General features: G+C 54.2%; 1 protein-coding gene across 2 annotated transcripts in view; it reads left to right on the forward strand.

Moving 5' to 3' along the window:
- The first annotated feature begins 1,293 nt into the window (after window positions 1-1,293).
- The window catches only part of STX1A (syntaxin 1A), a 105,488-nt gene continuing 85,063 nt past the window's right edge, over window positions 1,294-21,718 (forward strand). For both annotated transcript variants that reach the window (XR_013941239.1, XM_080563339.1), the window contains exon 1: window positions 1,294-1,405. Coding sequence is in view for 1 of the 2 variants with exons in the window: in XM_080563339.1 (XP_080419465.1) it covers window positions 1,376-1,405 (30 nt within the window). In the remaining variant the exon portion in view is untranslated. The remainder of the gene's footprint in view (window positions 1,406-21,718) is intronic.

Raw genomic sequence — 21,718 nt, forward strand, 5'->3', positions numbered from 1 at the left:
CGGGGGGCTCGGCCCGGCTCGGCCCCGAGCACGCCCAGCGGGGCCTGGCGCGGGGCTCTCGGCGGCCCCGGGGAGGTCACGTCCCCTCGTCGGAGCTGAGGGCAGCGCTGAGCGGAAGCGGGCGGCAGGGAAGAACCGCAAGAATCCAGCAAGACCGAATTCACCTGACAAAAAAAGCTGTGGTGCGACAGCAAAAAAAAAAAAAAAAAAAAAAGCTCGAAATGGCTGCACGGGGCACAAGCCAGTGGGCAGCGATGTGCCCCTGTTGGGGTGGTGGGAGCACTGCAGGGGACCCCTTCTGTGTCCCCCGAGCACTTGCACGGCCCGTGGCTCTTGCCTGAAGAAGGCTGCAGCCCCCGAAGAGCCACCACAGGAACAGGCCTGTGGAGAGAATTCGTGCTGGAGCAGGGGGAGAGCTGAGGGAAGAAGGGGCAGCAGAGACAAAGGGTTATGAGCTGACTGTCACCCCCATTCCCCTGCACCGCTTGGGGGAGGGAGGTCGAAGAGTCAGGAGTGCGGTTGGGGAAGTCCATCTTCCCCAAGCCAAGTCAGTTTTGCCCGTGATGGTAGTGAGCGACCTCCACATACGTACTGCAAGCTACCAGCTTTATAATCTTCATTTCTCCCCCTGCCCCGCCAAGAAGGGGGAATAGTGCAGTTCAGGAACTGTCTCCGTGAGGTCTCTGTCATGGCACTGACTCGTGATGAGTGGACATTTCCCAGGGAACAGGGGCAGAGTTTTGCTGGGATGATAATGCCTGGCTGACATATGGCTGCTGCAACACACAGAGGCTGTTCCTGTAGCGCTGCCTTTTGCCTGGGTGCCTCTGGAGCTTCTCCCTGGTGAAGGACTGCAGGCAGGAGCAGACCCAGGCATCCTCACCGCGTGTACCCCAGCACTCTGCTCGTCCCAGGAATCCTGGGGAGCTCTGTCCCCCCTCAGGCTGCTCCAGGGCCTCCTGTTGTGCCCGGCTGGCAGAGGTGGGCGGTGGGCTCAGGGGAGCCTCCTGACAGTGGCAAGCCCTCCCCCCCCCCAGCAGCCACCTGGCGCCGTTGCTTTGGGCCTGGGTCGCCTCACGGCTCCTCGAGGGCCCAGCTCCGGGGCCCCTGCCCCACCGCCGTCCCAGCCCCCGCGGGCTGCCAAGCCCCTCCTGTGGGCGCCCCCCGGCACGACCCCTGCCGGCGCGCCCCGCTGCCAGCTTACCCCCACGCGTGGCACCCCGCAGCGCCACCCCCGTCCCGTAGGACCCCCCCCCCGCCCCGGCCGCTCCCAGCGCCCCGCGGGGCCGCTCCGCTCCGCTCCGCCGGGCTGCGCGCATGTGCCGCGCCCGCCCCTCCCCCGAGCGGCGGCCGGGCTGAGCGGCGGCGGGGCGCGATGAAGGACCGGACCGGGGAGCTGCGCGCTGTAAGTGGGGGGCAGGCGGCAGGACGGGGACCGCCTCGCCCCCGCTACCGAGCGGAGGCGCCGGCGGCGTCCTGGGCTCCCGGGGCCTGCGGAACCTGCGGAACCTGCGGAACCTGCGGAGCGCGGCCGCGATCCCCCTTCCCCCCCCCCCCTCCGTCTCCTCGCCCCGGGCCGTGTCTCTGCACCGGCGGGGGGGGCCCCGGGGCGAGCCGGGTGCCGGGGTTGTGGGGCACGGAGCGGTCCCCGCGGGCCGGGCGGTGCGGCCGTTCCCCGAGGGCTCCCGCGGCGCCTCCGTCCGCCGCTGCCGGCTTCTCCGCGTTTCGGGCATCGGTGCCCGGTGCTCGTTCGAGGTGCTCGTCCGGCGCCCGCCGCCGCCCCTGCGGCCCCGCTGCTCGCCGAAGGCTTTGGGCTGTCGCGGCCGCTGCGGGCCGGCGGCTCGCCTCGTGGTCCTGCCCCGTGCGGCAGCCGTTCGGGAGGCCGGGCGAGCTCCCGCAGCCGAAAAACGGCTGGCTTCCCGCTGGACTGGGGGTAGGGGGCGCGGGGTGCGGGGGCTGTCCCACGGCCCCTGCAGGCGGTGGCCTCTCCTTCCCTCGCGCGTTTTGCTTTTTCATCCCTCTCGCCCTGCTGATGTCATCTGGCCTGGGAAGAGCCTGGAGCTGCGCAGCCGTTCAGGTGTGGCCGCGCGGGCGGGTGACACGAGGCAGCACCCTTGTCGTGGAATGGGCGCTCGTCCCCCGCGGCCGGGCACCGCGCTGTGAGAGAGGAGGGAACGAGATGGGCCATGCGGCTGTGCCACTGTGCCAGGGTGGCTTGAAACGGTATCAGAAATGCACCAGGAGCTTCAGCAAACATTCACCTGGCAGGTCCTGTGCTCTAAAAATAACCATTCCCATCTTGGCTGCTTCAGGTTGCGTGCTGTGCCGTAAACCAGGGGTTTTGCTCGGCCTGGCGGGTCTCGTAGCTCCAGACAAAGATGCGTGCTGGGGCTGAGCGTTGTCTGGAGAGACCTAGCTGAGGCCACCTGAAATGGGAGTCTGGCTTTGTCTGGAAGGCGCCAGGAATACGGAGCTCTCCTACCGGTGACGCCAGTGAGGGGAAGAGGGGGTGGCTGTAGATGCTTGAGGAGAAACGGACTATAAAAAGAAAATCTGTACCCTTCCTGCTCGGCCTGGGTGCTTGGAAAGCACCCAAACAGGGGCTCTTTCTCCATGAACAGTGCAGGTTGTGGAAACAGAATTGGAAAATAGGCTTTTTAATAATAATAGTGAAACCCAGCTCCGTGAGCGTCCTCTTGGCAGCCAGTGCTGGCTGAGAAGTGATGCTGTAGAGTATTTTAAAATCTATCCATTCCTTTAAATATCTTTTAAAAAAAAAAAAAAAAAAAGCACATGCTGCTTTTTGCATCAGGAGATTTTTGCATCTCTCCTACAGATGATCCTTATTCGGCGGTAGCATGAAGTACCTCCAGCTGTAACAGTGAAGGGTCTGCAGCCCCCACGTGCAGGAGCTTTCCTGGGGCTGTTTCTGGCACCTGCTGGGGGGAGCGGGGAGGGGGACACGCTGCCTGTGCCCATGCACTCAGAGGGGTCCGCATGGGGCTGCTGGGTGCAGTGCTCGGCTTGGGGTGCGTAGATGCCCCGGGGGTGTGTGCTGTGGCTGGCCCAGAGCCTGGCAGGGCTGCGTGAGCAGGGCAGCACATGAGAAGCTCTGGTTTAGGGCCGTGCTCGCAGGAGGGGTGTGCTCCCGTATGGGACGTTGGGGCCCACTTTGTGCTAATGATCTGGTGCCTGGAGCCAGCCTTGTTAACAGCCTCAGACAGTTCCTTCCTGTTGTAATACAGCATCTAAATTCTGCCAGGGAGATGATTTAAAAGAAGAAAAAAGCTGTCTTTTTTTGGGGTTGAGGAGGGGATGCAGGGCTTTTGCTGCTGTGCAGAACATGAGCTTCCTATCTTAATGGGATTTTTAAAATGATGCTTGACATTCAACACGCTGATCTGTGTCTTTTCTGAACCTTTGGACCCTGATTGTTTTCAAACTCATTTTAGTGTATCTGGTGCTTGGGGGTGGCAGCACTCCCAGGCCTGCTCTGAACTGCCTTGGAACAGGGAAACTTACGTTTGCAAAGTCTACCCTGCTATGGAGGAGGAACAACCTGCAGGCCTGATTGTGGAAGATGACCAGCAGAGCTCTGTGCTCTTTGTAGGTGGTTGCCACGTGCCATTGAGGCCAACAGGAGCAAACCTGGTTGCCCTGAGCCTGGATTTGGCCCTCTGCTTGACAAGTGCATGTTATCACCTGCCCTGTGTGACCTTCAGTAGTGTGGTGAAGTCCTGGCATGTGGGGTGTCCTCGGTGGCTGATGGCACAACCCTGTCTCCTGAGTACTCCCCAGCCTGTGCTGTGCCAGCGCTGTGCTGCTTTGTTGGGTGTTTTTGGGGCTGTTTGGCAAGCCAGGTCCTCTCGTCGTGCTGTCACCTCGTTGTAGCTGGGATTTGTCCCTGTGTTACTGGGCAGGAAGAAATGCGCCCCGCCTTGCTGCATGAAGAGATTCAACGTGACATCTAGGTCAGCCCTAAAGACACTCTGGCCTCCTGCAGGAGGTGCGTCCTCCCAGCGACAGAACTGCGTCTTCTCTGCAGCGGTGTTTGTTGGGGATCCCCTGCTGCTGGGGTGGGGAGCAGCTGCCTGTGATGGGGCCAGGCTGCTGCTGCGGGGGGTGAGAAGGGGCCTTCAGATGCCGCCAATGTGAGCCTGAGCAGCGGTTGTTCAGGGGGATAACGCCAGCACGCCAGGATGGCCTGTCACTGCCGCACAGTACGTCTGTGCTGAATGCACGAAGCTCTGCCGTCAGCAGGGCACAACATCCGGGGTGCTGTGGGGCCGTGAGACCAGGGCTGGCGTGTGTGTGCAGGGCTTCAGGAGTCCCGTGGTGCGCCATCCCACCAGGGAGGCGATGGGTCTACTAGGGTGTGAGGCCTTGCGATCTCTGGGGTGCAAGACAGGTCCAAATGGTAAAATGAATATGAACAGTGTTTTGAGAGGGAGCAGGAGGAGGTGAGGGATAGCAAGCATCAGGCCATGAAGGTGGTGTTTGGGAATTCCTGGTCCCTGAGTGCCCTGTTTCTTGCTGAGCGTGGCTTGCTTCCCCCCTGTTGAAGTGGAGAGGTGGCTACGCAAACCTGGTTGGGTGGGGGTCCCTGTCTCTGGACGAATGCCATGTACTCGGCACTACGTGCAGTTGAGAAATGTGTGTCTAGGTGATTTCAGGAGGACAGGACTCAGCTTTCAGCTTTTCATGCAGACAATTAGGTTTTCTAATATTTATAGATCTTTGATGACCATGTTAGTTGTTAGCCCCTAACGGGGCTGGGAAGGACCATTTGTCAGTTGACAGATCCTTTCCCTGTTTCCTACCAGAAGGTGCTTGCCTGGTGTCTTATGCAGTGGCCTGAGAAAGTGGTCCCTGAGATGCTGAGATGGATGCTGCTCAAAGAGCATGTTCAGGTGCTGAGCGGGGAGAGGTTTGGCAGGGAGGCCGCGCCTGTGGGATGTTGTCCAGGCTTGTCGGGTTTCCGTGCCAGCAGAAGCTTCACCAATGTGACAAAGACCTTCTTTGGAGCAGCATCAGGAGAGAAGAGCAGCCTGTGCCTGGCTGAACCCCCACCCCAGAGGCAGAGGTATGGACCTCATGCACACGGCGTTTACCTGCTGGTGGGACTGTGAGTCTATTTGGAATTGGGTGCACATACAGAGGTTTGTAGGGCCAAAGCCTCAGTGGTTGCTTGTAGCCTACAGCAGTACATGAAGTGAGTGTAAAGTTTCTGGTGATCTTCAGATTGGGGCTGAAGACGTACCTTCCTCAAGTGACATTCACTGAGAACAACCCCGTGGGAGGTAGAAGAGTTGCTCTTTAATGTCTAGTGTTCATTTCCCATCACGCCTCATTTCAGAGCCGAGGCATGTCCCAAACTGTGGCAGTCACTTCCCTGGCGCTGGCTGGCAGTGGAGGGAGTGCAGCCCTCGTGCCCAGCCTGCTGGCAGTGGCAGCAGTGGGACTTTGTGTGGCTGGGGATAGCACATCTCTGTGGGCTTCCATGTCAGTGGGAGAGACGTGGGGATGTGGCCCGCTTGTACACGTTTCTGTTCCACAGAACCGGGTTTGCCTTTCTCAGGAAATGTCCGTGCATTTGTATGATAGCATCCTTCCCACAACAGGATGGAAGCACCTCATTCCTGTCAATGTTGCATCCCTATTTCATGTGTGGCCTCCTGCCTGTGGAAGCTGTGGGGAGGAGTACGTTAAAATAAAAGCAGAAAGCGAGGCCAGCTTCAGGTCTGGCTCTGCAGATCCACACTCCTTTCTTCTGCAGCAGCTAGAATCTGCAGCTCAGCCCCCCTGTATGCTTTGGCTTGTGACCAGGCCTTGTGCCATCTCTTGTCATTGGTAATACAGCGATGGTCCTGCAGATGATTTTTCTCTTGCAGGCACAATGGTAAAGTCGACTGAAGTTGTTCTTTTTAGCAGGACTTGTGTGCCTTTGATCTCTGTTTGGACAGGGAGACTTTTCCGTAGCACAGAATTGTCAAACTCCAGTATACAAAATTCACCATTGACCCTGTGAATAGATATATTTGCTTATTTAAATACTGTCTTCTTTTCCTTATTTTTTAATAACCCTAATAACCCTATTTTTTTTTTTTTACTCCTCTTGGTTGCATGACATGCTTTCAAGCTCTTCTGTTCAACCAGAAGGGTGATGTCAATAATTCAGCTCCACTCTGTCCTTCACCCATGTGGGAGCCGGTGTTGTTGCATGGAGCGCAAGAGCCGTCTGCTCCATGTGACATCTGCAGCAGCCAAAGCTGCGCGGGCTGGCTGCAGCTTCGTGGTGCAGCTGGGGAGGCAGGTGGTGGCCCTTCTGTGGGATCTGAAGGGAAGAAAGCTGCTCAGGAAGGGTGTGTACTGACCACCTTTGGGCCATGCCTGGCCCTGCTGTGTCCCCGCTGTGCTGCTGAGTCTGCAGCAGGGCAGCTGCTGCATTGGCTTGCTCCTGGGGTCTGCAGAACAGGAGGAGGCAAAGCACGGGTAGTCATTGTTCCTTGGGGTCTACTGGCTGTATGAGCAGGACGTGCTGAGAAATGACTGATGTGACATGAGCGAGCCCGCAGCAGTGCGTGTGCCACCGGACTTAGGTGCTGTCCTTTCGGAGCATGCTTCTGCTCCCCAGCAGTTGTGGGGTCCCGCATGCAGGCCTGTCTCTGCTGCTGTGACAGCCCTGCTTAGGGCAAGCCAAGGAACACCTGAAATCAGGAAGACCCTCTGACATGCTTTCCATGCTCTGCTATGCAAAGCCCATGTTGAGACCCCAGTCTCTGGGTCGTCTCTGGACAATGTTTCATGCCCCCTTCCTGGGAGGTCTGCAGAGAAGTGGGGGCACAGGAAGAAGGATGGAGGCACAGGGAGGTATGGAGGCTTCACGGGACCTGCCTGTGCCCTGCCCTCGTGGGAGGCACAGCACAGCCAGCACAGGGCATGCATCCCTTTCACATCTCCCAGTCCCCAGTGAGCATCACGCTGTCACTGTGCCCCTATGGGTCACAAGGAGTGGCCACATCCAATGGGTAGCTGCAGCCTGAATCCCGAGGTGCTCATGCTGTGCAGGGCAGCAACTGGCACTGTCCTTGGGGTGGGCTGAGGGCCCGTGGCAGAGGGGATGCCTTTTTCCCTGTCTCAGCCTCTGCTGGCAGCATCCTTGGAGGGGCTGGAAAAGCAGGATGCTGAGCCCCGGGGTCCTGGGGGAGGGTGGCACTGTCTGCTTGAAAGCTCTGGTTGAGACTCTGGGGGCTTGGTGGTCCTGCTGAAGTCAGCCAGAGGTCAGAAATGTTCCTTGCCACCTGAAACTTGGTACCACAATGTGAATGTGATGTGATCTTTTTGGGTTTCAGTAAAGCTTTTGACAGTTTCCCATAGGATCCTACTGGACAAAATGTTCAGCATACAGCTAAACAAAAACATCATACCGTGGGTGAGCAATTGGCTGACGGGCAGGGCTCAAAGGGTTCTGGTAAATGGGGCTGCATCAGGCTGCCTGCCAGTCACCAGTGGGTCCCCCAGGATTCCATTTTGGGGCCAGTTCTTCTCAATTTCATAAATGATTTGGATATAGTAGAAGGTGTTTTGAGCAAATTTGCTGATGATGCTGAACTTGGAGGAGTTGTGGACTCTGAGGGTGGAAAGGCCTTGCAGAGAGATCTGGACAGATTGGAGAGCTGGGCGATCACCAACCACATGAAGCTTAACAAGAGCAAGTGCCGGGTCCTGCACCTGGGACGGGACAACCCTGGCTATACGTACAGGCTGGGCGACGAGACGCTGGGGAGCAGCCCCACAGAGAGGGATCTGGGGGTTGTGGTTGACAGCAAGCTGAACATGAGCCAGCAGTGTGGCCTGGCAGCCAGGAGGGCCAACTGTACCCTGGGGTGCATCAAGCACGGCATCGCTAGTCGGTCGAGGGAAGTGATTGTCCCGCTCTACTCTGCGCTGGTGCGGCCTCACCTCGAGCAGTGTGCAGTTCTGGGCACCACAGTACAAAAAGGACGTGAAACTGTTGGAGAGTGTCCAGAGGAGGGCAACCAGGATGGTGAAGGGCCTAGAGGGGAAGACGTATGAGGAGCGGCTGAGGTCACTTGGCCTGTTCAGCCTGGAAAAGAGGAGGCTGAGGGGAGACCTCACCGCGGTCTACAGCTTCCTCACGAGGGGGAGTGGAGGGGCAGGCGCCGATCTGTTCTCTTTAGTCACCAGTGATAGGACCCGTGGGAATGGTGTCAAGCTGAGGCAGGGGAGGTTTAGGCTACACATCAGGAAGAGGTTCTTCACTGAGAGGGTGGTCGCCCACTGGAACAGGCTCCCCAGGGAAGGAGTCACTGCACCAAGCCTGCCAGAGTTTAAGAAGCATTTGGGCTGTGCACTTAGTCACATGGTCTGAATTTTGGGGTAGACCTGTGTGGTGCCAGGAATTGGACTCAGTGATCCTTGTGGGTCCCTTCCAACCTGGATATTCTATGATTCTATGAATGCAGAAAATGAGGCGTTGCGTTTGCAAGCCATATATGTTTGCTGTGCAGTGGAGGTCTAAAATGGTTTGAGCCAAAGGGGTTTAGACTAGTTCTCATTGTTTTAATTGCAAGTGTCTTTGCCTTCATGTGAGCTGCTCGGAAGCTATACAAATGTTTGTTTTGCTATGTATCTCCCAGTTAACAAGATTGCTCAGGAAATATGCAAAATTACCACTACAGGCAGAACATGTACGGTAGGGCTCATTAAGCTAAGTACTATGATAAATTGCTACTTCCAGAAAATTATGTATATTAACAAAAAGGAGGAGAGTAAGCACAAGTGCAGGACCCAGGAAGACTGAGTGTGCCATGCTGCCCTGGCTTCAGATGGCCAGGGTGGTCACCTGAGTGAAAATGCGGGAATGGTCATTTGGATGTCCTCCGACTGCTGAGTCTGCATTATCATCCTTAAGGCAAATACATGGGGAGCGGGTGGCTCGGGAAACAGAAACAGAGCAATATCAGACTAGGCATAAGGCCAAGGAGAGCGTTTTTACTTAAAAGAAATATAAAGAGGCAACTCTGGAAGGGCAAGGGTTGGATGGCTTTCAGAGCAGCAGGGGCAACGTGCTGCAAACAGCCTGTGCGTGTGCCATCAGCAAGCGGAATGGCTGGCTGTGGCTGCAAAGGATGAGCCCCTGGGGGTGGCACTGTGTGACAGAGGATGAGCCCACGGCCAAGGAAGCGCTGCTAGCTTTGCCTGGGGTGGGAGCCTGGAGCAGAGAGGTGGCAGCGAGCTGATGTTGGGCTCTTCTGGCTCGCTGCAGGTGGTGCTGTCGGAAGGGCGGGCACTTTCCCCCAGGTGGGAACCAGTGTGTTTGCTGACAGCTGAGGATGGGCACGTGGCACATCTCACTGTGGCACCTGGGTAGTGCAGGTGTGAATCCACAGGCACCACCTACCACTCCTGCAGCAGGTGCTGCCTTTCTCTGCTAGACTTCTCTGCACCTTCCCTGTGCTACTGTTTGTGAAAGCCAGCAAGTCACATTGGGGAGAAAGCTTCTTTGAGGCCTCAGATTTGCAGGACTGACACTGGCCCTGTGCACAGTGCTTCAGGTGACAGGCTTCCCTGGTGAAGCATCCAGTGGCATCTTTGGGGTTTGGTCTGTGATGAGTGGGTTCGTTGTGGTTTACTTTAGTTTTGGCACCCATCTTGAACTGCATACCTGTGTTGTCCGTTAGGAATGTTATAAATAAATATTATTATTTGCTTCTTTTGCAAAACTAAACAGCAGCACAGCAAGCTCTGCCTTCCTCACAGCACCAGCCAAAGTTCAAAAAACATTTTGGCTTTCCTGCAGTGCTTTTCTCTGTGAGGTGTTGAGTGAGCTGGGCAGCCCTGAGAGGAGCCCACGTTGTCCTGCCTCATTCCGAATACCTGCACTGCCGTCTCAGTCAACTCCAGCTGGGATGGATTGGCCTCACTGTGAGTGGGTTGTCTGCTGAGCAGGACACTGAGCAGTGCGACTCTTGGCGTCATCTCCTGGGAAAGCTGTGTGCTGCTGTACAGGGAAGCTGATTTAGCTGATTGGGTATGGTGTATTTTTAGGCAAACATCTTCCTTTAGGTGTCAGATCTCAGTCGCCAAGCTGCGGTATTATGGTACTGGCACTGCCCATGGAGAAAGGACAAACTTGTCCAGGTTCTTTTTGTAAACCAGGAGAAGTTGGTGGCAAACCTCTGCACTGGAAGTTAGACTTGTAGAGAGTGTGTTAAAGCTGATGCATTTCTGGTGGAGTGGCTTCAGCAGTAGCATTAGGTGACTTGTGTGGCAGAGGTCACAGAATGGCTGAGGTTGGCAGGGACCTCTGGGTACTTCTGGTCCAACCCTGCTCAAGCAGGGCCACCCAGAGCACATTGTCAAGGACCACATCCAGGTGGCTTTTGAAGATCTTCAAGGATGAGATCCACAACCTCTTTTGGCAGCCTGTGCCAGTGCTTGGTCACTCGCACAGCACACGAGTGCTTCCTGGTGGTCAGACAGAGCCTATTCTGCCTCTGGTCCTGGCACTGGGCACCTCTGAAAGGAGCCTGGCTCTGTCCTCTTTGAACCCTCCCATCAGGTATTTATGGACATTGATGAGGTCCCCCTGACCTCCTGTCAAACCTGAGAGTGTGTCACGTTTTCAGAGACAATTCACCACGTGGATGAGTGAAGCCACCCAGCTCAGGGGGTTACCAAGTCCACGTCTGGGTTTCCCAGGTCCTCCACAAGGCAACAGGCTGTCCCCTCATCCTGGAGGCCTGTGCCCTCTCTGCTGCTGGGTGCAGGGGTGGCAGCCCAGCAAATCTGGGAGAGGAGGAGCCCGGTGAAAATGTTCCTGAAGGGCAACCCAGGCTACTCTTGGCTTTGAACCAAACTTGTGACAGTAACGAAGACACTGAGTCGGGTGTGACAGTCCGTTTTGTCTCGGAACCAGCTCTCCTTGTCATTTTTGCCATCCCACGTGCTGACCCTGTGGCTGTTGCCGTGCGGACATGGGCACATCAAGGCTGTGCCACTTCCCGTGACCTCACTGACCTGTTTCACAACCACAAGCGATGTGGTTTGGCTTTGCTGCTATTGGACTGTTGTTGCAGTCCTGACTGGGTTGCGAATTCCAAATTTCCTGCCCAGAATTATTTGTGAGGAGTTTAATGCTAATTTGTTCTTACACCAGTGTTTCCCTTTAACTGGGAGAGGTTTCTCCTCCCTGCCGCATCCCGTGCAGAAGCCATTGGGCTGTCTTTGCTGCTGCCGTTTGGCACGAGAGAACAGACTGAGGCTGCGTCACGTCAAAGTCTGCTGCAGGGCAGAAATAAGCTTTCTTCATGAGTCTTTCCCTTAATAGTGCAGTGGTTCAGTTTTTAGTGGATGTTTACAGGCTCAAGTTTATTTTCATAAGAGCTAACTTAAAAAAAAATCTTCTGTCCACGTTGTGTGAGTTTTCTGATGTTCACTGTTAGCCTCGGCCATTTCCCATCCTGCTGTGATGTCTGTTAGAAATTCTCTAGTATTAAATCTTCCTTTTTGTCTGCTTTTATTTTCAGATCTTCCATCAAGTCCTGTCAGACATGCAGTATGTGATGTACAAAACAAATGTTCATTTCGTTTTTCCAGAAGACATTTCATCTTGGCCTTCTGGGAGGACTGGTGTCTCTCCTGGATGGTGCTTAAGCTTCCTTTACAATCTAGACAAAGGCACCAAAGAAATTCATTACCATGTTTATAGCCAGTGCAGTCTCATTTGATGGTTGTGTGTTTTATGGACTGCACTGATTTTCTCATCTCTCCTGGTGAAATGAACCAAGGGGGCTGTGGTGCCAGCTGCATCGCCACCTCTGCCAGAGGCTTTGTTTCTTGCTTCACCTGCAGCTCCTGGTTGCAGGTCCAGCCCTGCAATCACTGATGAGTATCACCAGAGCTCAGTGTCAAGGAGCTGCAGTGAGGAGGATGTCTTCCCTCAGCATCGTGTCTGAGGGAAGCCATATGTCTGAGAGCCTTGTGCAAGCACTTCTGGACCTCTGGCAGCTTTGGTGCCGTGACCGCTTCCCTGGGGAGCCTGTTCCAGTGCCTGACAAGCTTCCTGGGGAAGAACCTTTTCCTGACAGCTCCTGTCTGAGCCTGCCCTGAGGCAGCTTCCTGCTGTTCCCTCAGGTCCTCTCACTGCGCACCAGAGAGAAGAGATCAGTGCCTGCCCCTCTGCTCCCCCAGGGGAGGAAGATGTAGGCAGCCATGAGGTCACCCCTCTGCCTTCTCTTCTTTAAGCTGAACAAACCAAGCCACATCAAACTCTCCTCCTACTCTGCCCTCTAGGCCTTTCACCATGTCTGTTGCCCTTCTTTGGGACCTCTCTAAGAGGCTGATGTCCTTCTTCTCTTGTGGCTCCCCAAGTGGCACACAGCCCTCGAGGTGAGGCTGCACCGGTGCAGAGTGGAGTGGGACAAGCACTCCCCTTGACTGGCTAGCTCTGCTGTGCTTACCACAGCCCAGGATACACTTGGCCCTTCTGGCTGCCAGGGCACACTGCTGACTCAGGTTCCACTTGTCGTTGACCATAACCCCCAGATCCCTTTTCATAGGGCTGATCTCCAGCCTCTCGTCCCCCAGGTAAGATGCCTCTTTTCCCAGGGCATTGGCACATCTGGTTTGAGTTGGTCCCCACTGCTTTCAAAGGAGATTTCTTTTCAAAAAGCAGTTGCAGACATGGTGTCAGTCTGGAAAAAGTGGGTGTAATTTGTTAGGGTCAGTAACTGGACTTTCATCGTTAGTGTATGGGGGAGCAGTCAGCCAGTGCTCAGCAGAGAAACCTGAGTGTTGCAGATAGTTGCATCCCTGAGTAAACAAGGGAAAAACAGAAGCGAAGTTTTCCCTTTCTCCACTATTTGAAAATAAATCTGTGCCTGAGGGAGGGTCCCTGTGCAGAGTGAAGGTCCTTGGAACAGAAAGCACCTCTGAGCTGGCTGAGCTCATTACAGCTGTGTCCCAGTCCAGTCTGCTGTGGGGAACTGAAAGCATGTTCGTGCCGTGACTGGGTCCCTCCTCTGAATTTTTAGTAGCTACATCGTTTGGGATTTTCTTAAGCCTTTCTTTGTGGCATTATTAATTCAGGGTCAGGAAGCCATTATTGCAGCATTCTCTTAGTTAATTATTCCCATGTAGCATAATAGTGTGCTGTAAGACCTTCCACAGGGCAGGATGTTAAAAAATTAATTTCAGCTGAGTTAAGACTTTCAGCTGTTTTTCACCCAAATTATTCTTTAGCCATGATTGCAAATATGTAAAGGCATGGATGCTTTTCCAGTAAATCATAGTGCTGTTCGTGTTCTGGAACTACAGAAGGAGTTTGGTGAGCTCAGCTCCTTGCCTGTGCAGGACTTGTGGCACCTTTATTCTCTCTGACATTTGTTCTCAATAGTTATATGGAATTTAACATTCCTGTTTCTGAAGCTGTTCTTAGAAGTTGACCAGTGCTCTGACAGAATGGTTGGGCTTTATGCCAAAGGTTGGTAACAATTCTACAGTAATGAAAATGAACAGCTAAGGACAAAACTCTTGGATATCTTGTTCTCTGTTTTACTGGTAGTGTGGAAATTTGAAATGCTTACTGACTCATGCAGATGTTGGTGAATGCTGAAGTCGTGATAAATGCCTTGAAGTTTTATTCATCAAAAGTTGTTAGCCCAAAATATGGGCTGGTTTCAGTGAATACTGGAATTGGACGCTGAATTACAGCCTATGCACTATAAAATATCCAGAGCTATAAAATATTCAGTTTATCATGCTGTCCAGTTGTACGATATGTAGTCTGCAAAAAATATTAAGACCAAGTTGATAACTTAAGCTGTCATCTCAGGAGGTTTGGCTCTACCGGGCTCTCTCCAGAGAGGCAGGCCCTCCAGCCACCCTTGTCCTCAGCCTTGATACTGCCTCCCTGAAAATGCTTCTGAGCAGGGCTTCTCCCTCTGGACTCCTGGACTTTGAAGAAAGACTTGTTTTGGCTGTTGCAAAACTCTGATGGTCACTGTAAGGTGTGAAGGTAAATACAGCTTCTCATGGTGGCTATTTCATGTGTAGGAGGTGAATGGGTGGTTTGAACTTTGTTCATGTGGCGTTTCAGCAGCAGAGCTTCAATGACCTGCTGTTTTGCTGCTGAGCATTGCAGAGCTGTGCATGCAGCTAGGCTGGGATGTTTCCAGGCATCTGTATACTTTAGTGTGTGGCCTGTAGGCTTTTAATATGTCTGAGGAGAGATTTTCTTGCATCTCATTGCTGAATTATTCTGACCTCATCCGTCTTAGCGACATGTGCAGCCATAAGCTGGAGCTGCAGAGCTGAGCTATGGCAGGAGCTTGCTGGATGCAATACCCTGGGCTCTTGAACTTGGAAAGGGAAAAAGCCATGTGATTTTTAGACGTGCATGCAACTCACTGGTCCATGCGGCAGTGCGTTCTAGGCTCCTTCTTGGTCAGGCTTCCCTCCAAAGAGTAGAGGGAAAGCACGCTGTGTTGTGCATCATGAAAGATGCTCTGGTTTTGGTACTGAAAGTGCATCTGCTTTATAAAGCAAGTATAGCCCAGATGGCTGAAATTTCTCAGTCTGGGCAGATCAGTGCAGAGGTATCCTGTTGATGAAAATAGGTAGGCCCTGGAAGAATTGTAGAATATCCCAAGTTGGAAGGGACCCACAAAGATCATCGAGTCCAACTCCTGGCACCACACAGGTCTACCCAAAAATCAGAATTCAGACCATATGACTGAGAGCACAGTCCAAACGTTTCTTAAACTCTGGCAGGCTTGGTGCAGTGACTCCTTCCCTGGGGAGCCTGTTCCAGTGGGCGACCACCCTCTCAGTGAAGAACCTCTTCTTGACAGCCAGCCTGAACCTCTCCTGCCGCAGCTTGGCAACGTTCCCGCGGGTCCTATCACTGGTGACTAAAGAGAACAGATCGGCGCCTGCCCCTCCACTCCCCCTCGTGAGGAAGCTGTAGACCGCGGTGAGGTCTCCCCTCAGCCTCCTCTTTTCCAGGCTGAACAGGCCAAGTGACCTCAGCCGCTCCTCATACGTCTTCCCCTCTAGGCCCTTCACCATCCTAGTTGCCCTCCTCTGGACACTCTCCAGCAGTTTCACGTCCTTTTTGTACTGTGGTGCCCAGAACTGCACACTGCTCGAGGTGAGGCCGCACCAGCGCAGAGTAGAGCGGGACAATCACTTCCCTCGACCGACTAGCGATGCCGTGCTTGATGCACCCCAGGGTACAGTTGGCCCTCCTGGCTGCCAGGCCACACTGCTGGCTCATGTTCAGCTTGCTGTCAACCACAACCCCCAGATCCCTCTCTGTGGGGCTGCTCCCCAGCGTCTCGTCGCCCAGCCTGTACGTATAGCCAGGGTTGTCCCGTCCCAGGTGCAGGACCCGGCACTTGCTCTTGTTAAGCTTCATGCGGTTGGTGATCGCCCAGCTCTCCAATCTGTCCAGATCTCTCTGCAAGGCCTTTCCACCCTCAACAGAGTCAACAGCTTCTCCCAGTTTAGTATTGTCAGCAAACTTACTCAAAACACCTTCTAGTCCTACATTCAAATCATTTATGAAAACATGGAAAAGAACTGGCCCCAAAATGGAACCTTGGGGGACCCCACTGGTGACTGGCGGCCAGCCTGCTGTAACCCCATTTACCACAACCCTTTGAGCCCTGCCCGTCAGCCAATTGCTCACCCACGGTATGATGTTTTTGTTTAGCTGTATGCTGAACATTTTGTCCAGTAGGATCCTATGGGAAACTGCGTCAAAAGCTTTACTGAAACCCAAAAAGATCACATCAGCTGGTTTCCCTTGATCGACTAGATGGGTGATCTATCATAAAAGGAAATTAAATTTGTGAAGCACGAGGAAGAGAAGATGGAGACCAGCAGCCTGCATCTCTTAGGGATAAGCCCTTTTTTTAGTTAACTTAAAGTCTATAAAGTTTCTTATTCAACTTATTCATCAACGACCTGGATGAAGGAACAGAGTTTGCTGATAACACAAGGCTGGGAGGAGTGCGTGATACCCCAGAGGGCTGTGCTGCCATTCCGAGGTACCTCGACGGGCTGGAGGGCTGGGCTGAGAGGAGCCTCATGAAGTTCAACAAAGGCAAGTGCAGGGCCCTGCACCTAGGGAGAAATAAACCCAAGTACCAGTAGAGGCTGGGGGCTGACCTGCTGGAGAGCAGCTCTGCAGAGAGGGACCTGGGAGTCCTGGTGGACAGCAGACTGACCGGGAGGCAGCAATGTGCCCTTGTGGCCAAAAAGGCCGATGGTATCCTGGTGTGCATTCAGAATAGTGTTGACAGCACATCGAGGGAGGTGATCCTCCCAGCTGCTCGGCCCTGGTGAGGCCACAGGTGGAGTATTGTGCCCAGTTCTGGGCTCCCCGGTATCAGGGGGACATAGAACTACCGGAGCGAGTCCAGAGGAGGGCTATGAAGATGATCAGAGAGAGGACTGGAGCACCTGTCATACGAGGACAGGCTGAGAGAACTGGGCCTGTTTAGTCTGGAAAAGAGAAGACTGAGGGGAGACCTTATCAATGTGTATAAATATCTGAGGGGAGGATGTCAAGAGGATGGAGCCAGTCTCTTCTCAGTTGTGCGCAGTGACAGGACGAGAGGCAATGGGCACAAACTGAAGCACAGGAGGTTCTGGCTCAATATGAGGGGGCACTTCTTTACTGGGAGGGTGGCAGAGCACTGGGACAGGTTGCCCAGAGGGGTTGTGGAGTCTCCTCCTCTGGAGATAATCAAAACCCACCTGGATGCCATCCTGTGCAAGGTGCTCTAGGTAACCCTGCCTGGCAGAGGGGTTGGACCAGATGATCTTCAGAGGTCCCTTCAAACCCCGTGCATTGTGTGATTCTGTAAAAGGGGGCAGCAGCTGTTGTGGCCTCTTTTTTTTTTTTTTTCCTTCCTTTGTGCCTTTGTGAAGCTTGCATTATCTCTGGTGGACATGAGGCAGCATATGGCATGGGACCCCACAGTCATGCAGGACTTGCGGTAGCAGGAGGCAGGGAAGGTGCTGGCTGCCTCCTGTGTGCTGCCTGGTGCAGGCATTTCTTAGGAAGAGTTTGGCTTGCAGGCTGGGGGTGCTGCTGATGGGGCTTATCAGATGATGGGGCTTGGCACAGTCCCTCAGGATGCAGAGGTGGCCAGTGGTAGGTAGCCAAGCCACTGCCATTGTGCAGCTCTGTTGCCAGCTCCACAGATATATCCAGGCGCAGTCAAATTGATCTGTAATGCTAACAGAATAGAGCAGGAGAAAAAGCTTGCACGTGCCTCTTGCAGAGATAAGAGACCTCGTTGCTGTCACGTCACAGCTCTCCCTGCCTGTTGCCTGGGCCTCTTGATTTTCAGGGGAGAGCAGGCTTTGAGTCTTTCCAGTTGCTTTGCGGTTCTCTGCCGTCTTTCAGAAAGCGTCTGCTGAAGGAATGAGGCTTGTTTGAATCAGAGAGATGTAATCCGCTTGATAACAAATTTATTAGCAGTGTGCCTATTACAAAACCCACAGAGCCAGGAAGCCTAGGGCTCTGGACGCCCTTCCCATCCCCTGCTCTGCTGTGAGGGTTTTGGTGTTGGCTCTGCCCCCCTTGGGTTTCAGTCTTCCCAGGCCAGTATTTAGCTGTCTGAGACTGGCGTGGGTGCGAAGGGAAATCATTCAGCCTCCTGGAGCAGATGCTCATGCTTCAGAGCACGCTCACTGAGCCTGTGTGGCGCAGGGATCAGCCTTACTCACTGGTTTCCATGTGCAAAGGCGGGCAGTGCCGGTGACCTTGTCACATAGAGGCTGTGGGGCTTCAAGGTCACTGCTAAGCGTGGCCTGCTAGCTGGCTAACTATATTAATTCACTTGGGCTCATCATCTGCTGTCAGCTGATTTTAGAGCTGCCCTCACTGAAAGGCACTTAGGCTCACTGTGCTTCATTATGGCTCCTCTTCCTTTCTCCCTGTAAGCCACTGCAGAGCTGAGGTGACCACGGGCTGGCTGCCTGCCTGCAGCACGGAGTCAGGTCAGGAGAAGCACTCAGTTGGGATAAGCGGTGTCTGCAGTGGTAACCCTGTGCTGCCTGCACCAGCTCTGCCCTGCAGTGGTGCAGTGGCAGCCAGGCTTTTGTGGCTCTCAGAGGCAGGGTGGCTTCTGTCCCTGGGTGCTGCAAATGTGTCCTGAGCTGGGCAGGCGTGGAGTTGGGCAGGTGGTTGTTACAGCAGGGCGAAGCAGCGGTGGCATGCACAGAGCACTTGTGTGGCTTTGAGAGCATGTGTTCCTTGCTTGAAGCTGGCAAGACTGGGCTTTTTAAGGCAATGAATTGTTTGTTGCCGGTGGTGAGTGCAGCCTGCAGGTAGCTTTGACATAGACCAGAGCTTTCCAGGTTACTGGCCACGGCTTTGAGAATCCGGGATGCCTGCACTAGGGGTCTGTTTGTGGCAGCTTTTGGTAAGAAACCAAAATGCTGTCATCTGCATGGATACATAGGTTTCTGTGGGGAAGTTTCTTTGGTTCTGTTTTGGGCTGGAGGCAGTGGGGCAGGCAAACAGCTGGACATTGTGTATTAGACGTGGCATAGCACCGAGGGTATTTCCAGTGATGTGGTTTGGACAGATGGTGCCCTTATCCAGCCTGCAGTGACTTCACAGTAGTGACGCATGCCTTTCCTGCCATCAGGCTCCATCCTTGTAATTTCCTCTTTGCAGGGCCCCCAGCCGGGCTTTTGTGCCGCTTTCCATGTGCGCAGTAGGGCAGCACCTGGCCTAAATAACCACCGTCATGCTGCGTATGCATCAACAGTGTGGTGCAGGAGGGGAAAAGGTGATTTGAAAATAGAAGGGCCTTTAACAAGGCTGTGCGTGGCTTTGCCAGAAGCCCTCTCTTTGGGTTGTGTGTTGCTTTCGTCCAGGATTTATGGGCCTAACAAATGGCAGGATCCAATGATCAGCAGGGCGTGATGAGAACAGGCAGGGACGTGGCCTCCTGTGTGCAATGAGCCAGGACCATTCCAGATATGGAAGAGATGGGCTAGCGGCAATGAGGAAATGGGCATCTAGGCAGGAGGCACGTTAACCTTCAGTGTTTCCTCCTCTGTTAGTACCCTGTAGCCTGTGTGGTCACATTGAAAGTCTGCATTTAAAATTAATGATAGGGAATGCTTTCCTTACAGGCTTTGGTAAAGGGCTAAAAATTCCTGAAAATTAAGATACTCTTGGAATGAAAACAAAAAAATGCGGAAGGGTTCAGAAGAAGCTGTGATGGAGATGGATTTCCCTGTGCGGATCTGTAGAAGCCTGCTCCTGCTCCCCAACATACATGTCCTGATGGCCCTGGAAGGGTGGGTGCTCTGGACGGATGGTGGGTGCATTGGGTATGCTTGGGAGTGGACAGGCTGTGGACAGGACACATGGCATCTGACAAAGCTGCCCAGTATGCAGAGCCTTCGGGTGCTGTGCACTGAGTCTGGGCTGCAGCATGTGACCCCCATGCTGCGAGGGAAATCTCCAGGCAGGACAACTAACTGTGGTGGTGGCACATCACGGTGCGGAGGGCCAGCAGGCTGTGCACTGGGAGGTGCAGGGATGAGCCAGCCCCATGGTAAAAAGCAACTGGGTGCTTTGTGGCATGGAGGTGGAAAGACCCAGCCCAGCTGGAAGGAGCATAGAAAAGGAGTGGTAGGACTGGGGAAGGAAGGGGCTGAACGGTGCAGGAGGTTAACTGGAGTAACAACCCTATTTACTGTGAGAAAGCTCCACAAAAAACTGTCCATCAGCATAACAACTGCACCGAGTTAATGAGGAAGAAACCCCATAGATGAAATCCTCTGTGCTGAGACTATCTTGCTGCTGGCTGCAGTGGCCAACAGAGATGACCTTGCTGGCGGGAGAGTCTGGGCAGCGTGGTGGGAAGGAGACTGCCACGAGCCTGGGGCGGTGTTGGCACTGGAGGCTGGGTTTCCTGACCAGGGGTGTGTTTTCTGCCACTTGGTGCTTGTGTCCTCTGGATCTGGTTGCATTTTGTATTTCTGAGATCCCTGGGGAGAGCGTAGATGGGAGCTTATGACCATTTGCGCTGCTTAGGATGACACCAGCACAAAGAAGGCAGAAAATGCACTCGTTTTTGTGTGCCCGGATGCAGATCTTCTGACAAGCTGACCCTTGGTCTGTGTAGGAGTAAAGGGTATGAGACTGCCACTGCCTGTGTGTTGGGCTCTGGATTCCCCCAGCAGCCGGCTGTGCTGGCAGCGCAGTCTGTCTTAATTAAAGGCAGACAGTCGATGCTGAAAATGAAGCATGGCACAAACCAAGCAGGATTTCTAGTCACGTGTAAACCAAAATGCAAACACGGGTCCAAAGGATTTTGATAGCTTTAGGAGATAATGCTTTTTAACCTCCTCAGTTGTGAGCCCTCCTGCTCATGTGTGGGGAGCCTGAGTGCAGGTGGTACCTGCCAGCTCACAGGGTTGCTGCGGGGCCAGGGAAATGACTGCGCATCTCAGGGAGCAAATGTAGGCATTGTTCTGGGTGCACGTCACTAGGGAGGAGGTGACTGCACAGTGCATGGAGGTGGAAGGGCTCTTGAGAGGCTGCCGCTGGGCGTGGATGGTATTTGAAAAAGGAAAACGTGTTTATCTTTTTGTTTGCATTTTTCCATTTTTGGTTTTCAAGCAGTGGCAAGGCAGGGGCTAGCCGAGGCTGAGGTCTCAGGGTGGCCATTTCCCAGGGCTGCAGCAGGTCTGCAGACCTTGGCGTACAGCTGCAAGGGCTGTGCTGGCCTTGCTTGGAGCATCAAATGAATGAATAATACAATCGGTGATGGAGCTGGGAAGCTTGAGGGTGGTAACCTTTAGTTTACTAATGAGGGTTTGGGGTGAGGTTGGAGCAGCAATAGAAGAGGGCTGGGGGGAGGAGAGGGTGCCGGTGCCAATCCTGCTCAGAGGTGCTCAGTGTAGGTGGTTGTGGTCTGGCTGCTTGGTGGCATTGGGGTATCATAGAGCCCATGCCCAAATCCTGCTTCTGGACCCAGGGCTGCGTGGTCGCTGCTGGATGTAGCCCCCATGCTGCACTGCTGCTCTGGCTGCTGGAGCCTTCTTCCCTCACCTCCAAGGGAGCTGGGCTAGCTTCTCCTGCAAGCCAATCCTGTGCTGGGGCACAAGTGGTGCTGCTGATGGGTCGGGAGGAGGGCAGCTGCCCTCCATTGTGGGAACCAAACAGGTCCTGTATGGCAGCCAAATCTGAGGCAGAAAGCGTGGCACCGGCCGTGGCCTCAGCTCTGTAGCAACCCTGGGAGTGTGTCCCCAGGGAGCCCCAGCTCCATGCTTGGCATCATGTGCCCCTTGGTGCTATCAGGATTGTCTTCTGTCACGTGGAGCAGGGCCTGATGCTTTTTGGCACTCTCTTTGGCTGCGCAGGCTTGGGTGCACCTGGCTCCATGGGGAGCTGTGACCACTTGCACAGTGCTGGGAACAGCAATGTCTTAGCGCGTGGAGTGGAGGAGGTTTGCACAGACCTCTACTCCCTGGTGCAGGAGCGAACTATTGAATTTTGAAAGTGGAAAAACTTCAGGGAAGAAGCTGGATACTGCTTGTTGCAAAGGGCATTACCTTGTGTGGGGGCTTCCGGGCTCTCACCAAGTCAAGGTGGGTAAAGGCTTGCCCGGTAGCCAGAGCACGTGCAGGCAGCAGGCTGTAGACCTTGCTCTCT

Source organism: Anser brachyrhynchus (genome assembly GCF_964034855.1).
Source record: "Anser brachyrhynchus genome assembly, chromosome: 20".
NCBI classification, from domain to species: domain Eukaryota; kingdom Metazoa; phylum Chordata; class Aves; order Anseriformes; family Anatidae; genus Anser; species Anser brachyrhynchus.